We start from the raw sequence: 13,338 nt of genomic DNA, 5'->3' as shown, positions 1-13,338 counted from the left end.
TTAAAGCTCCATATAAATGGTCGCTCCTTATTATTTCTTAAATATTTAAATACACAATAGAGGGCTACACTTGGAGCTGGACTTGGAGCCCGAGTTAAAATTTTATCTTAGCCATTTATTATTCGTATGACACTGGGCAAATTTATTAACCTCTCTGAGCCTCACTTTCCTTTTATGTTAAATGGGAATAATAATAACCCCTACCTTAAATTGTTGTAAGGATCAAATGTGATAACAAATGTAAAGCATCTTATGAATGTTAGAATATTATTATTTATCACCAATTATCACATATATTTTACACATATATATGTATATGATAACTCTCTATCGAGCAGATATTCAATTAATTTAAATTTCCCCAGTTTTCTGAATAAATATGAATTAATTATATTATTAATTATTCCCTGGTTGACAAAATGGATTTTGTTACATATGAATGTGCTACACATAATTAAGAGCATATATTATGCTGGTTCAAAAAGTTTTCACTGTGCTGTGCATCTGAAATTGCATAAAAGGCATTATTCTGTTAGATGTGAAGTCACTTTAGGCTAGATTAAGCTTATTAGTCATAGCCAGTGACTTTTTAGTAAGATGGATGCCCATTAGCTGCATATTATTGGATGCCCATTTTAATTATTAGCTTTTTGAGTAACTTGGAAATGCATAAGAATACAAACACGCTCTATGCAATTTGTAATAATTCCTAGGCTCAGTGAACAAAAGAGTTTTCACAAAGGCACTCTGAACGTGAAAAGGTGATTGTGTATCCTAGTGAAACAACAGAGCTACAACACCTGTACATCACATACCAAATGGTGTCAAAGTACATTTATTTAGTTCAAAGAAGATGAATGTGGCAGAGGCTTTGATGACGATGGTGGTGATGATGACGAAGATGACGACGACTATAATAACTCACATTTATATAAAGCACTAAAATTTTTAAAGTGCACAGAGATCAGCTGCTGGGAAATTAGCCACCTTTGAACTATTTTTCACATATGAGCATTCTTTGTTTGACAGACAGACCTTAAGATGTTCTTCCTTAAGGGTTTCCTGTAAAATATGCCCATTTGGGGGGAGGGCTCTTTTCAAGATATATGTCTGTGATTATCTATTTCTCTACTAAGTTTTACTAGGTGGCCCAGTAGAGAGAGTTCTGGGCTTGAGTCAGCAAGACTTCAGTTTGAATCCTGACTTTATACACTGACTAGTTTTGCAACTTAGGGCAAATAACTGAACCTCTCTCAACCTTAGCTTCCTCATTTGAAAAATAGGGATATAGGGGCAGCTAGGTGGTGCAGTGGATAGAGCACCAGCCCTGGAGTTAGGAGTACCTGAGTTCAAATCCGGCCTCAGACACTTATACTTACCAGCTGTGTGACCCTGGGCAAGTCACTTAACCCCAATTGCTTCACTAAAAAAAAAAAAAGAAGAAAAATAGGGATATAATAGTACCTTTCTCTCAGGGTCATTGGGAGGATCAAATGAAATATATGTAAAGCACTTTGCAAATCTGAAAGCACTGTATAAATGCTAACTAATAACAGCAATAATGACACATTTTAGATGGGCTAGTCCTTTGAAAAATATTTGAAGAGGTTACTGATGCCGTAAGACGATGTCTTAAGATGATTACACACATATCATATTATTTTTTAAATAATTCTTTTATATAACTAAGACTTATTGGGTTCAAAGTCAAATCCTCTTCTAAGTATTTAGTTCTTAAGTATTTATAGCTAGCTGTTCTTTATGTTGTGGCTAAGAATTGGAAATCAAAGGAATGCCCACCAATTGGAGAATGGCTAAACAAGCTGTGGTATATGATGGTGATGGAATACTATTGTGCTATAAGAAATGACAAACAGGACAATTTCAGAAAGGCCTGGAAAGACTTTTATGAACTGATGTATAGTGAAGTGAGCAGAACCAGGAGAACATTGTGCACAGTGACAGCAATATTGTTTGATAAAGAACTATGAATGACTAAACTATACAATAGCAATACAATGATCCAAGACAATCCCAAAGAACTAATGATGAAGCAGACTATCCACCTCCAAAGAAAGAACTGATATTGATTGAACACAGACTGAAACATGCTATTTTTTTCTTTTATTAAAGTTTTCTTATACAAAACGACTAATATGGCAATGTTTTATATAACTGCATATATATAACCTATATCTAATTGCTTAATGCCTCACAGAGGGGAGAGGGGAAGGTGGGAAAGAGGGATAGAATTTGGAACTCAAAACTTTAAATAAAAATGTTTATTATTATTTAAAAAAAATAATAATCTTCATTTTGTGATTGTGAGCCTCTTGGAGCATTCCCTCCCTTTCAGTAAATGCTGACTAAATAGAAGTTTCTTTAAAAGGTCCCAGGATGACAGTTTTAAAAAATACATTGTCTTTATCTATATTTATTTATAGAAGGATTAAAGGCATTAGGAGCATTATAGTGACCATGGGGAGAAGATGATTTGACAGAAAACTGCTTTCCCTCAGCTATTTTAGCAGTTGATCTACAGCTTCCTGAAGGTAATGATATATATAGATGATGCATTAAAAGCTGAATCCAGCCCTGAGGCAGGATACTGAAATGCTGGGAAATGCCACATACTCCAATGGGTAGTAGATCTTATCTTAAAAAACAACCAATCTCTGTAATATTCTTTTACATTCTAAAATGGTTTAAAACATCATAAACATGCCATTAAAACAGAAATGTGCCATTATGTGAGAAATAAGTTTTAGGAAAATGAAGGTTATAGTCAACTCTGTTTTTTAAAAAACTTATTTTGTAGAGAATATGAGAAAAATATATAAAATATATATTTTATTCATACATATATACATACACACTGTACTAGGTAGCACAGTGGATAAAGCACCAGCCCTGGATTCAGGAGTATCTGAGTTCAAATCCAACCTCAGACACTTGACACTTATTAGCTGTGTGACCCTAGGCAAGTCACTTAACCCCCATTGCCCCCAAAAACGACGACAACAACAACAACAATAAAAACAATCAACAAATAAGGGCCAAAGGCCCAAATCTGTAAGATTGAACACATTTAAACTGTACTAAGACTTTTGAGATACCCTGTTTATGTTTTGTGTGCACTTGTATGTATGTGTGTGTATGTATGTATATATATATAAAATAGATTAGATAGATGATAGATAGGTAGATAGATAGATAGATAGATGGATAGATGGATAGATGGATGGATGGATGGATGGATGGATGGATGGATAGATAGATAGATAGATAGATAGATAGATAGATAGATAGATAGATAGATAGATAGATAGATAGATAGATAGACAGACAGACAGACAGATAGATAGATAGATAGATAGATAAAATCTCCTAATAGACTATTAGATTACTGAGGCTAGTCACTATCTCCTTTCTGTCTCCAGGGCCCAACACTGTTCCTGGAAAAGAGAACATGCTGAAAAAATGCCAGGTGTTTGTTTATTCTCATATGTACCCTCAACACATGTATAACACCCATATCTAAAAGAACCCTAAAATGTTATAAATATTTAAAAATTATTAAATATATACATTTGATTTAATTGTATATTTATTATAAACAATAAATTAAGGAAATTTGGAAACCTTTGCAAATTGAGAAGGACTAGGGAAGGGAAAGGAAGAGTTGATGGGATTTAAAGATCAAATCTGTATTTCTTGAAATCTTATCTGACCTCAGGAGCCATCCAAAATGGTGTTCCTACAGATGTGTTCCGACGATGCCGAGTACTGGTTAGCTGGGCTGACACACCTGAAAGGAATGGAGGAAAACTTATTTCTGGGTTTGATGATATATGCTGACCTGTTCTCCTGCAAATCATATTATAGCTCTGGCTTTTCCAAGGGACCACTGGGCTTTAACTTCCTGTTCAAGAAGTCTTAAAACAGACAACTGGTATCTTCATTCTTAAAATGTGCAGGGATTCTGTGGTACACTGGAAAGAGCACTGGATTTGAGTCAGGGGCCCTGAGTTTGAATACTGGCTGTGCCACTAACTACCTCTGTGATTGTGATTTTGGACAAATCACTCTACCTTTTGGGGCCTCAATTTCCTCAACAGTAAAATGAAGCTATCTGACTAGATGCCCTCAAAGGTCTCTCCCAGCTTGAAATTTAAGATGCCTGGGTATGAATTCTGGCTACAATACTTACTAGCTATGCAATGATGGGGCTATCCACTGTACCTTGTTGAGCCTCCAGTCCTTATCTGTAAAGTAATCAAAGTAATGTATATTTATACTATTTCCTTAAAAAGCCATTGTGAGGAAAAATGCTTTGCAAATCTTAAATATAAGCTGTTATTATAGCTATATATACATATATATACACATATATATGTGTATGTATTATCAGAGAAGGTCTATATACTTATATGCATCCTTTAAGGCTCAGCTTGAGTCTTACCTACATCATGGACATTTCCTCAATCATTCATTCCATTCATCCCTCCCTCCCTCCACCCACCCACCCACCCACCCACCCATCCATCCATCCATCCATCCATCCATCTATTCATCCCTTGCCCCATACCTGCCTCCTGAAACATCCATTTTCTGTATAAAATATTTTCCTCCTTCACCTTTCATATGCATATCTTGTGTCTCTAATATAATTTATAATTTTTTAAAGCAGGAAATACCTTATACAGACCTAGGCATGTCACAGATACTTAATAAATCTTTGTTCATTTGAATCAAAAGGCAAAAATGAAAGGGTCCATTTATTTAGACTTCATCTATTACCATCAATGAATCAAAGGATCGTAGATTTAGAGCTAGAAAGGTCCTTATGGTCTGATGAGTCCACTCCCCTGTTTTCACAGGCAAGGAAATTGAGGCACAGTAATAGGAAGAGATTTGCCTAGGATTATATGGCTATGTTGAAAGCATGAATGAAGTTATTTCTCTGCCTCTTTTAATATTTCAGTGTGACCTATCTATTTCTTTTTCCAGTCATATAATTTCCTAGATATGTTTTATTCTACTTTTCATGTATAAGTCAACATTAGTTACATGTGACGATCTATTTACATCCCTCATAGGTACTTCCATTGTATTTGGACTACTTACAATGTTTATGCTTCCAGGATCTTTGTGATTTGCAATTCTGCACCAAATAATATTGCTAGGGGAATAATGGTATTAAAAAGATGAACCTTTCTAGCAGCAAATAGTTTGGGATCACTGAAAATGTAATCCAGTCTGATGTACTATTTCTACACAGTTCTGGATCTAGTTCCCTTTTCAATTGTAGCATCTGTTCAAGATACAAGACTACTGATGAATGGAGACTTGGGTTACTTGACAACAAGATATAAATATGGGGAAATATGTAAATATGTATTTTTCATCTAGTTGTCTAGTTTGTTTTCCCAGTATGAACACTCAGACCAATCCCTTTTGTATTGCTAAGATTTAATGTGAGTAGCTCTATAGTGTTCTGAGATTCAATGCAATGCATAACAGTATTAATATTTCATCTCTGAATAAGGATATCTGGCAAAACTTGCCATTATCAAGGTATCTTTCTTTTATTTGAATTCCAAGGAGGGTATTTTAAAATATTTTTTGAACACCTTAGATGAGCATGTGTCTCTGTATTTTATTGATTTCTATTGATTTCTTGATCCGGACATTCATCTGATCGCTGAACAAAATCATTTCAGTGGTTACATCTGTCAGTCTTGCTAAGTTTTAACATTCATTTTAATGAGGAACTTGTTTGAAGAAAGCCTTCAAACATTGCATATTAGTCAGTCAAGGGCTTTTTAAAGATCAATAAACAACCAATATGGAAAGGATTATTAGAGTGAGGAGGAAAGTAGCGGGGAGAGGGAGAAGGAGAGGAGAGGAAAAGGGAGAGGAAGAAGAAGAGGGAGAGGGAAGAGGGAGACAGAGGGAGGGAGGGAGGGAGGGAGAGAGGGAGAGAGGAGGGAGGGAGAGGGAGAGGAAGAGGGAAAGTGTGTGTGTGTGTGTGTGTGTGTGTGTGCGTGCGCGCGCGCATGCAGTGTGCAGGGGAAGGAGGGTTATAGGATGTGAGAAGCCTGGAAAAGTGGGGAGACAAGACTATGAAGGGATTTGAATGCCTTTTAAGAGTACTAACACTTAAGTGAATCCTATTATAACATCTAGGAATTTTCCAATTCCTTGCATCAGCTTGCCCCCTTTCCTGTTCCTTTGTCACCATCACAGCAAAAGTGGAAAGAGGCCACCCAGGACTATGAGCCACTTGGTGGTTTTGCCCATTTTAATGGGGGCTGGTGGCCAAAACAATGAATCACTTTGTGATCTGATAAACCTCTCCATGATCAGCTATGCTGGTCCTTGGCCATCACACATATAGTTTATTGCCAGGCCTACATCTGAACTCTTTCCAGGTTGGCAGGACTAGACATAATTTGCACTCCACTGACAGAGCCTTTGAGAACCCAGGTCACCTTCACACTATGATGAGGCAGGCATCAGAGTAAGATTTTTGTGGAGGACTGAATTAAGTATTTCCAAACTATTTCCATGTGAAATTTCAAATGTTAAGAAATTCTAGGTATAGCATTTTTATTTCAGTTTTGCTAAAGATAAATTATGGAGTCACATTTATGTTACATTTTTTAAAGGAAACAAAATAGCAATGATACTTTTGCTCCTGACAGAAATTTTAGATCATAGAGTTTAATCGCATGGCAAATTAGGTTTCTATTAATTCTTGTTGGGAATGGGAGATGATAGCATGCTACAGTTGGCAATGTTTTTTGTCAAGTTTTTCATAATTTAATCATGTGTATTAGATATAATAATGTACTTAAAGTCTAAATACTAAATTTGGCTACATACTTGGTCTATGACAAGGCAAACCACTTATTCTTTATGAGCCTCAGTGTCCTTATAAGTCAAATAGGGACAATGATAATTGCAACCTCTACCTCCTGGGGGTATTGTGGGGATTAAATGAAATATTGTATGTAGATTGTCATAGTATAAGCATATGTTATTAGAGTCAAGAATTTGCATTTATACAAAGAATCATAGACTGTCGGCTAAAATAGATCTTGCAAGGGGATTCTAGTCTATCCCTCAGAATGTAATTAGCACTCAGAAAGAAGAATAGAATATGTCAATGGAAGATCAATGAGAAGATAGGTCAAGAAAAAAAATGATTTCGTTTTTAAAGGTCCATAATTATATATTTTCCCTTTACAAACCAAATGGTTCATTTAACTCAGAAATTAATTTTGTGTGTATTCAGGGGGAATAAGAAGTTTCTAAAACTTTGAACAACTTAGCTTAGTCTGGTGCTTTTAAATATTTGGGAGTTCTTGAAAGGATTGAAATAATTAACCCAAATAGCCACATACCACAAAATATTCTCAAGAATTTGCATTTCACAGAAATGAGTACCAAATTTAGAAGCTGTCTAAATTCATACAGATACCATAGAATGCAATGGCTTAGCAACCTCAGCCATGATTTGACTACCTGGTAGTCTCTCACAGAAGAATCAGCCTATCACTTTACTGCCTGATCCTCATCAATAAAAAAAAGAAAGTTGGCTTAAGTGGCTTTTTAGGTTTTTACTAGCTCTGAATCTATAAGCCTGCAATCCTGGGAAAGTCCTTACAAAGGACAATAGAAAAGCAGCTCAGGGTTTGAAAGCTATAGGGGCAGTTCATTGGGGCAGGAGGTGAAGGTGGAAGAGAGAGCTCAGATTAAAGGCTGAGAAAAGGAAGACAACTAAAATACATATTCTTATATTGGTATTTCATAGCTCTAGTGTATTGGCAAATGCTTTAACTTCCCCATCTCCATACACAGTGAGCTCCAAGTGGGAAAGACCCTGTCTTAATTATTTTTATATCTCTTACAAAGTCTAGCACTGTGTCTTGCAAATAATTGTTTGCTGAATGAACTGCATAGAAAAATGAAGTACTTGAATCCAAGAAGGAAAAGCCCACTAGCATGATAAAGAAAAGGCACTAACAGAAAAGAAGGCTTCCAAATTGACAAAACAATTAACCAAAAATTAAATCATAATATAAATTAATGTTGTCTCAATACAATCCTAATAGTCATACTGGCAGGGATGGGAGAGGGGAGGAGACGAGTAAAAATGCAATGAATACTAGAAAAGGAAGGTCTAGAAATACAGTGTCAACAGGAGGGATCCAGGTTTCAGCAAGCCTCAAAAGACTAGGGGAGTGACAATATCTCTCAAGTTTTATCACTTTCCTACTTCTCCTACTTTCTGGGTGTTCCTCCTTAGTCTTCCTTACTGGCCCATCATCCATATCACATCTCCTAACTGTGAGTGTCCCTCAAGGCTCTGTCCTGGCCTTTCTTTGTCTTTCTATATAATACAGTTTGTCAATCTTATCAGCTGTCTTAGATTAATTTATCATCTTTATGCAGACCTCATGAGGTCCAGTCTCATATCACCAATTGTGTCTTGGGTATTTTAAGCTGGATTTCCTACAGAAATTGCAAACTCAGAATGCCCATATCCCCAAAATTTCTCTTACTATTGAGAGTACCATCATCTTCCCAGTCACCAAGGCCCACAACCTCAGTGTCATCCTAAACTACTTATTCACTCTAATTCTACATATCTAATCTCTTGCTAAGTGTTATCTGTTCTACCTTCACAACTCATATAAATATTCTTGTCTTCACAAGGCCATCATGCTGATGTAGACTCCCATTATCTCTCACCTGAACTACTGCAATAGCCTTCTGGTTGGTCTTCCTGCCTCATCTCTCCCTATTCCAATCTCTTCTCCACTCAGCTAACAAAATGTTCTTCCTGAAGTGCAAGTATGGTCATGTCACTCCCCTACTCAGTAAACTCCAATAACTCCCTATTACCTTCAGGAGGAAGGAGGGAATGGGGCTGATGACTCTGCACAGCTCTGCCTCACTTAAATTGAATTCACTTGCAAGTCAAGGCATCAAACTCCTGATGTCATTGGTCTTCTTTGAGAAGGAATGATGAACATCAATTCCCTTCAGGATCAATTATAAAATCCTCTGGCATTTAAAGCCCTTCACAACTTGGTCCTATCCCACCTTTTCAATCTTCTTACTCTTTATAGGCATCCACATACTCTATGATCCAGTGACATTGGCCTTACTATTATGCCATAGGACATTTTATCTGCCATGCTTTTTCTATGGATGTTCCCTCTATGCTTGGACTGCTTTTCCTTCTCACTTCCCCCTTTTGGATTTTTTGGCTTCCTTTAGGACTAAGCTCAAGTGAGGAAGCCTTACTCTCATCAGAATTGGCTTAAAGAGGGAATAACTTACACACTCAATTGCATATAGTAAAATATCTTGCCCTGGGGGAAAATGGGAGGGGAAGGGGACATGGGGGTGGGGGACAGGGTGAAGGAAGGGAGGACAGACTTGGGGAGGGGAGAGTCAGAAACAAAATACTTTTGAGGAGATATAGGGTGAAAGAAGATAGAAAATAGAGTAAATATCAAGGCGAGGGAATAGAATGGAGGGTAATACATTTAGCAATAGTAACTATGAAAAAAATTTTTGAAGCATTTCTCTGATAGGCCTCAGTTCTTAAACACAAAGAGGACTTAGTCAAATTTGTTAAAATGAGAGCCATACCCCAATTGAAAGATGATCAAAAGACACGAAGTTTTCAGATGAAATAATCAAAGTCACCTATAGCCATATGGGAAAAAATTATCTAACTCACTATTGATTGGAGAAATTCAGGTCAAAACAATTCTGGGCACTATTTCATACCTATTGGATTGGATAATAAGAAAGCAGAGGAAAATGATGTGGGGGATATGGGGAAAATAAGACATTAATACACTTTTGATAAAGTTGTAAACTTATTCAAACATTCTGTAGAGCTATTTGGAACTATGGCCAAGGGGATATAAAAGCAGGCATACTCTTCAACCTAGCAATACCACTACTAGGTTGGTATCTTAATAGAGATTTTAAAAAGTTGAATTCAAAACTGGGGTGACGCCCATCACTTGGGGAAAGGTTGAACAAATTGTGGGATGAGATTAGGATGGAACAGTATTGTGCTGTAAGAAATGATGAGCAGTCTTTCAGGACTTATGAAAAATGGAACGCATCTACAGAGAAAGAACTGATGGTTTCTGAATACAGATTGAAGAATAATTTTTTTGTTAGTTTCTTTCTAAAGTTTTTTTTGGTCTGTTTTCTTTTACAACCTAATGTGGAAATGTTTTGCATGACTGCACATATATAACTTATATCAAATTGCTTGAGTTCTTAAGCAGGGTGGGGAGGGAGGGAGGAAGAGAATTTGGAACACAAAGTTTTAAAAATTGTTGTGGGGAAAATTCTAAATAAATAACTAAATTAACAATTAATACTTTTTTAAACAAGAGACTAAGCTCAAATCTCAGACTCTTCAGGAGGCCATCTAGGTCCCAGTCCCCTCCGCCTTTCTCCATCTGCTAGTGTTTTCCCTTCAAAATTACTTTCTATTCACACGGTGTACACACACACATACACACACTACAGGCTTGTATTTATAGTTATTTTAATGTTGTCTCCTTCATTAGAATGTTAGCTCCTTGAAGTCAGGTACCATGTTTTTGTTTTCATAACCTCGCACCTAGCTTATAGCAAGAGCTTAATAAATGCTGGATGATTGAGTGACTGATTGTGGCAACATCTCTAAGCAATAATCATAACAGTGAAATGGTAAAATACATTTAACTTTCTTTACTTAAAGACTCACCAGTATTTTAGAAAGACAGAATAGAGATGCCCAGAAGGCCACACACTTAAAGATACTATGCATCTCAATAGCCTGTTGTGCAGGCTGTCCCATTTAAAACAGTCCCTATTATAAAATGGCTTCTCTCACTTCTTAAAAATCTTTATACAGAAATAACTTCTCAGTGGAATCCATTTTATTTCAGTTTTTAATCATTGTTTTTTGTCCTTGGGTCATACCAGAACACAGAAATAGCCCTAGTCAGTGGAGAATAGATCTAAGCCATAAAAAAAGAATGCTTTTGTGTTTGTAATGACTAAACCATTACATTCTCAAGCTTTAGCTAGTCTCTTGTGCTATTTATGATGTTTGCATCAAGTTTCATCTATGTATAATTTTTAGTTTAAATTAAACAGTTTCATATTTAATGTTTCCAAATTTTTTTGCACCAGTGTAGTTATATTTACTCTTGGAAAAAAAAAACAAAGAGTTAATTCTCAACAAAAAATCCCCATATTTTGTAGCATTTCTGGAACCATGAAGAAAGGCATATGAAAGAGTACTAAAGAATATATAAAATATTAGGTAAAAATTATGAAAAGAAATGGGGGGAAAGTCAAGGGTAATATAATAATAATGGCTAAATTATTATTATTATTATAAATGGTCACTAAAGCTAATATGCAAAAAGAGGTACATTTCAAAGTTTACTAGTTCATCTGCAAACTGACAGATGAAAGCTAGTTAAACACAAAGTTTATTTTTAAAATACTTTTTATTAAATTGAAAGACAGTATGTTCAAAAGTAATGTGTATAGGGGGCAGCTAGGTGGTGCATTGGATAAAGCACTGGCCCTGGATTCAGGAGGATCTGAGTTCAAATCCGACCTCAGACACTTCCCACTTACTAGCTGTGTGACTCTGGGCAAGTCACTTAACCCCAATTGCCCCACAAAAAAAGTAAAAGTGATGTGTTTAAAAATCTCACTAAAATACTGAATCTTTTATAATTTGCCTATTAATTCAACAGAATTTCCTCTCACCAAGAGGTGAAAAATGCTCTCTATATAAGAAGATCCTGATTCAGAGTGAACATGAATGTAAACGGAAAGCCAGACAAAAACAAATTTGGGAATTAAAAGTAAAGATATTAATTAATAGAAAGATAATCATCCAAAGGGAAAGATGGTTAAAACTTGAGGGAAAAAAGCTAGAACTTTGTATAGAGGGTAAGAACTCTCATGAGGAAATTAACTTCAGGTCTATAGTTTTAAATGTCTAATAATTTTTGGAGAGAGTTCAGAAGTCCAAAATCTGGTTCAATCATTTTAGGATGCCTTGATAAATTTTATATTATACCCTCCCAGACCAGAATATGAAGTCAATTAAAAAGAATGGTGATTCTTTCTAATTAACAAAAAATTAATTGAAAAGAGACCATTTTGTTGCATGGACACTGCATAAAAATGAAAGTAGAATTATAAAAATCTAGGATTTTAGACTCAGAAGAAACTTTAGAGGACACATAATTCAACCTAGTATAATGGAAAAGATGTAGAATTTTGAAAGGTTTAATCTTAACTCAAATATCAGCCTTTTCTTTGTAACCCTGTATATAATTTTGCTTGTATGGGACTGTTTCCTTGTCTTTAAAGTGAGCAGGTTGGCCTAGATGACCTCTGAAATTCTTTCTAGCTCAAAATTGAGGATCCCAAAAGATATTTTTCCTTCTACAGAATGAGAAAGATGAGATTAAGGTTAGGCGAATACATCAAATTAGCAATCTTTAGAGAGTTGGTAAGAAAGGTAATGGACCAGGGTACCATTCTATGAGTAATACAAAAGATCTTGGGACAAAAGCAGGGCACTAGAGGCATCTTTTATCAAAATGGTGGAGGCTTTGGTAGTTTCCAGTATTTCCTTGTCACATATCTTTCCATCCTTGTTTACTTTGCCTTGAAGCACTCATGATGATGATGTAAACCTTTCTTAAAGTGTCACGGTCTTCTTTCATTGTTTAGTGTCCAGCCCTTTCTGCCTCCTGGTTCAGGACTCTGGTTCTGATGGTCTTTCATAACTTGTCACGATGTTGCCCATCTCCCAGCTTTCCCTCCAACTACTCTTTGATGTATTATTTTTTGCCACAATTTGACACTATTTTGGGGTCATTCCCATTATATAAATTCAAATTCAACAGAGACTTATCAAGTGTCTACTTTGTGTGAGGCACTATGCCAGATTCTGGGGGACACAGTCCTTGCCTTTAGGGAGTTTGTACTTTACTGATCTAAACCATGTTCATATTACCAATAGCAAATGTAAAGTTCTTACATAGTTAACTCTGGGAGAGAAATGGGAGTTTTGCCAACTATAAATGAAGTAGCAAAAATACTTGGTTGACATTGAGTCCTTTTGCCTTTCACCATAAGCCCATACCATAGCCTATATTTGACATGATCAATTTCGGTATGGATTTTGCCTGATGCATGCAAGTTGTGTGTTGGATTCTTGATGCTCAAACAGAGCATTAGCAAGAGCTACAGTGAAGACAAGCTCCATTCAGCAGA

General features: G+C 36.0%; 1 protein-coding gene across 1 annotated transcript in view; it reads right to left on the bottom strand.

The window, feature by feature from the left end:
* The window catches only part of MYO3A (myosin IIIA), a 350,362-nt gene that overhangs the window by 183,305 nt on the left and 153,719 nt on the right, over positions 1 to 13,338 (bottom strand). The window contains exon 6 of the mRNA XM_043967196.1: positions 3,732 to 3,808. Within this exon, the coding sequence (XP_043823131.1) occupies positions 3,732 to 3,808 (77 nt within the window). The remainder of the gene's footprint in view (positions 1 to 3,731; positions 3,809 to 13,338) is intronic.

Source organism: Dromiciops gliroides, chromosome 5, assembly GCF_019393635.1.
Source record: "Dromiciops gliroides isolate mDroGli1 chromosome 5, mDroGli1.pri, whole genome shotgun sequence".
Classification (NCBI taxonomy): Eukaryota; Metazoa; Chordata; class Mammalia; order Microbiotheria; family Microbiotheriidae; genus Dromiciops; species Dromiciops gliroides.
The sequence above is the reverse complement of the archived record's forward strand: the minus strand, read 5'-3'. Positions and strand labels throughout refer to the sequence as shown.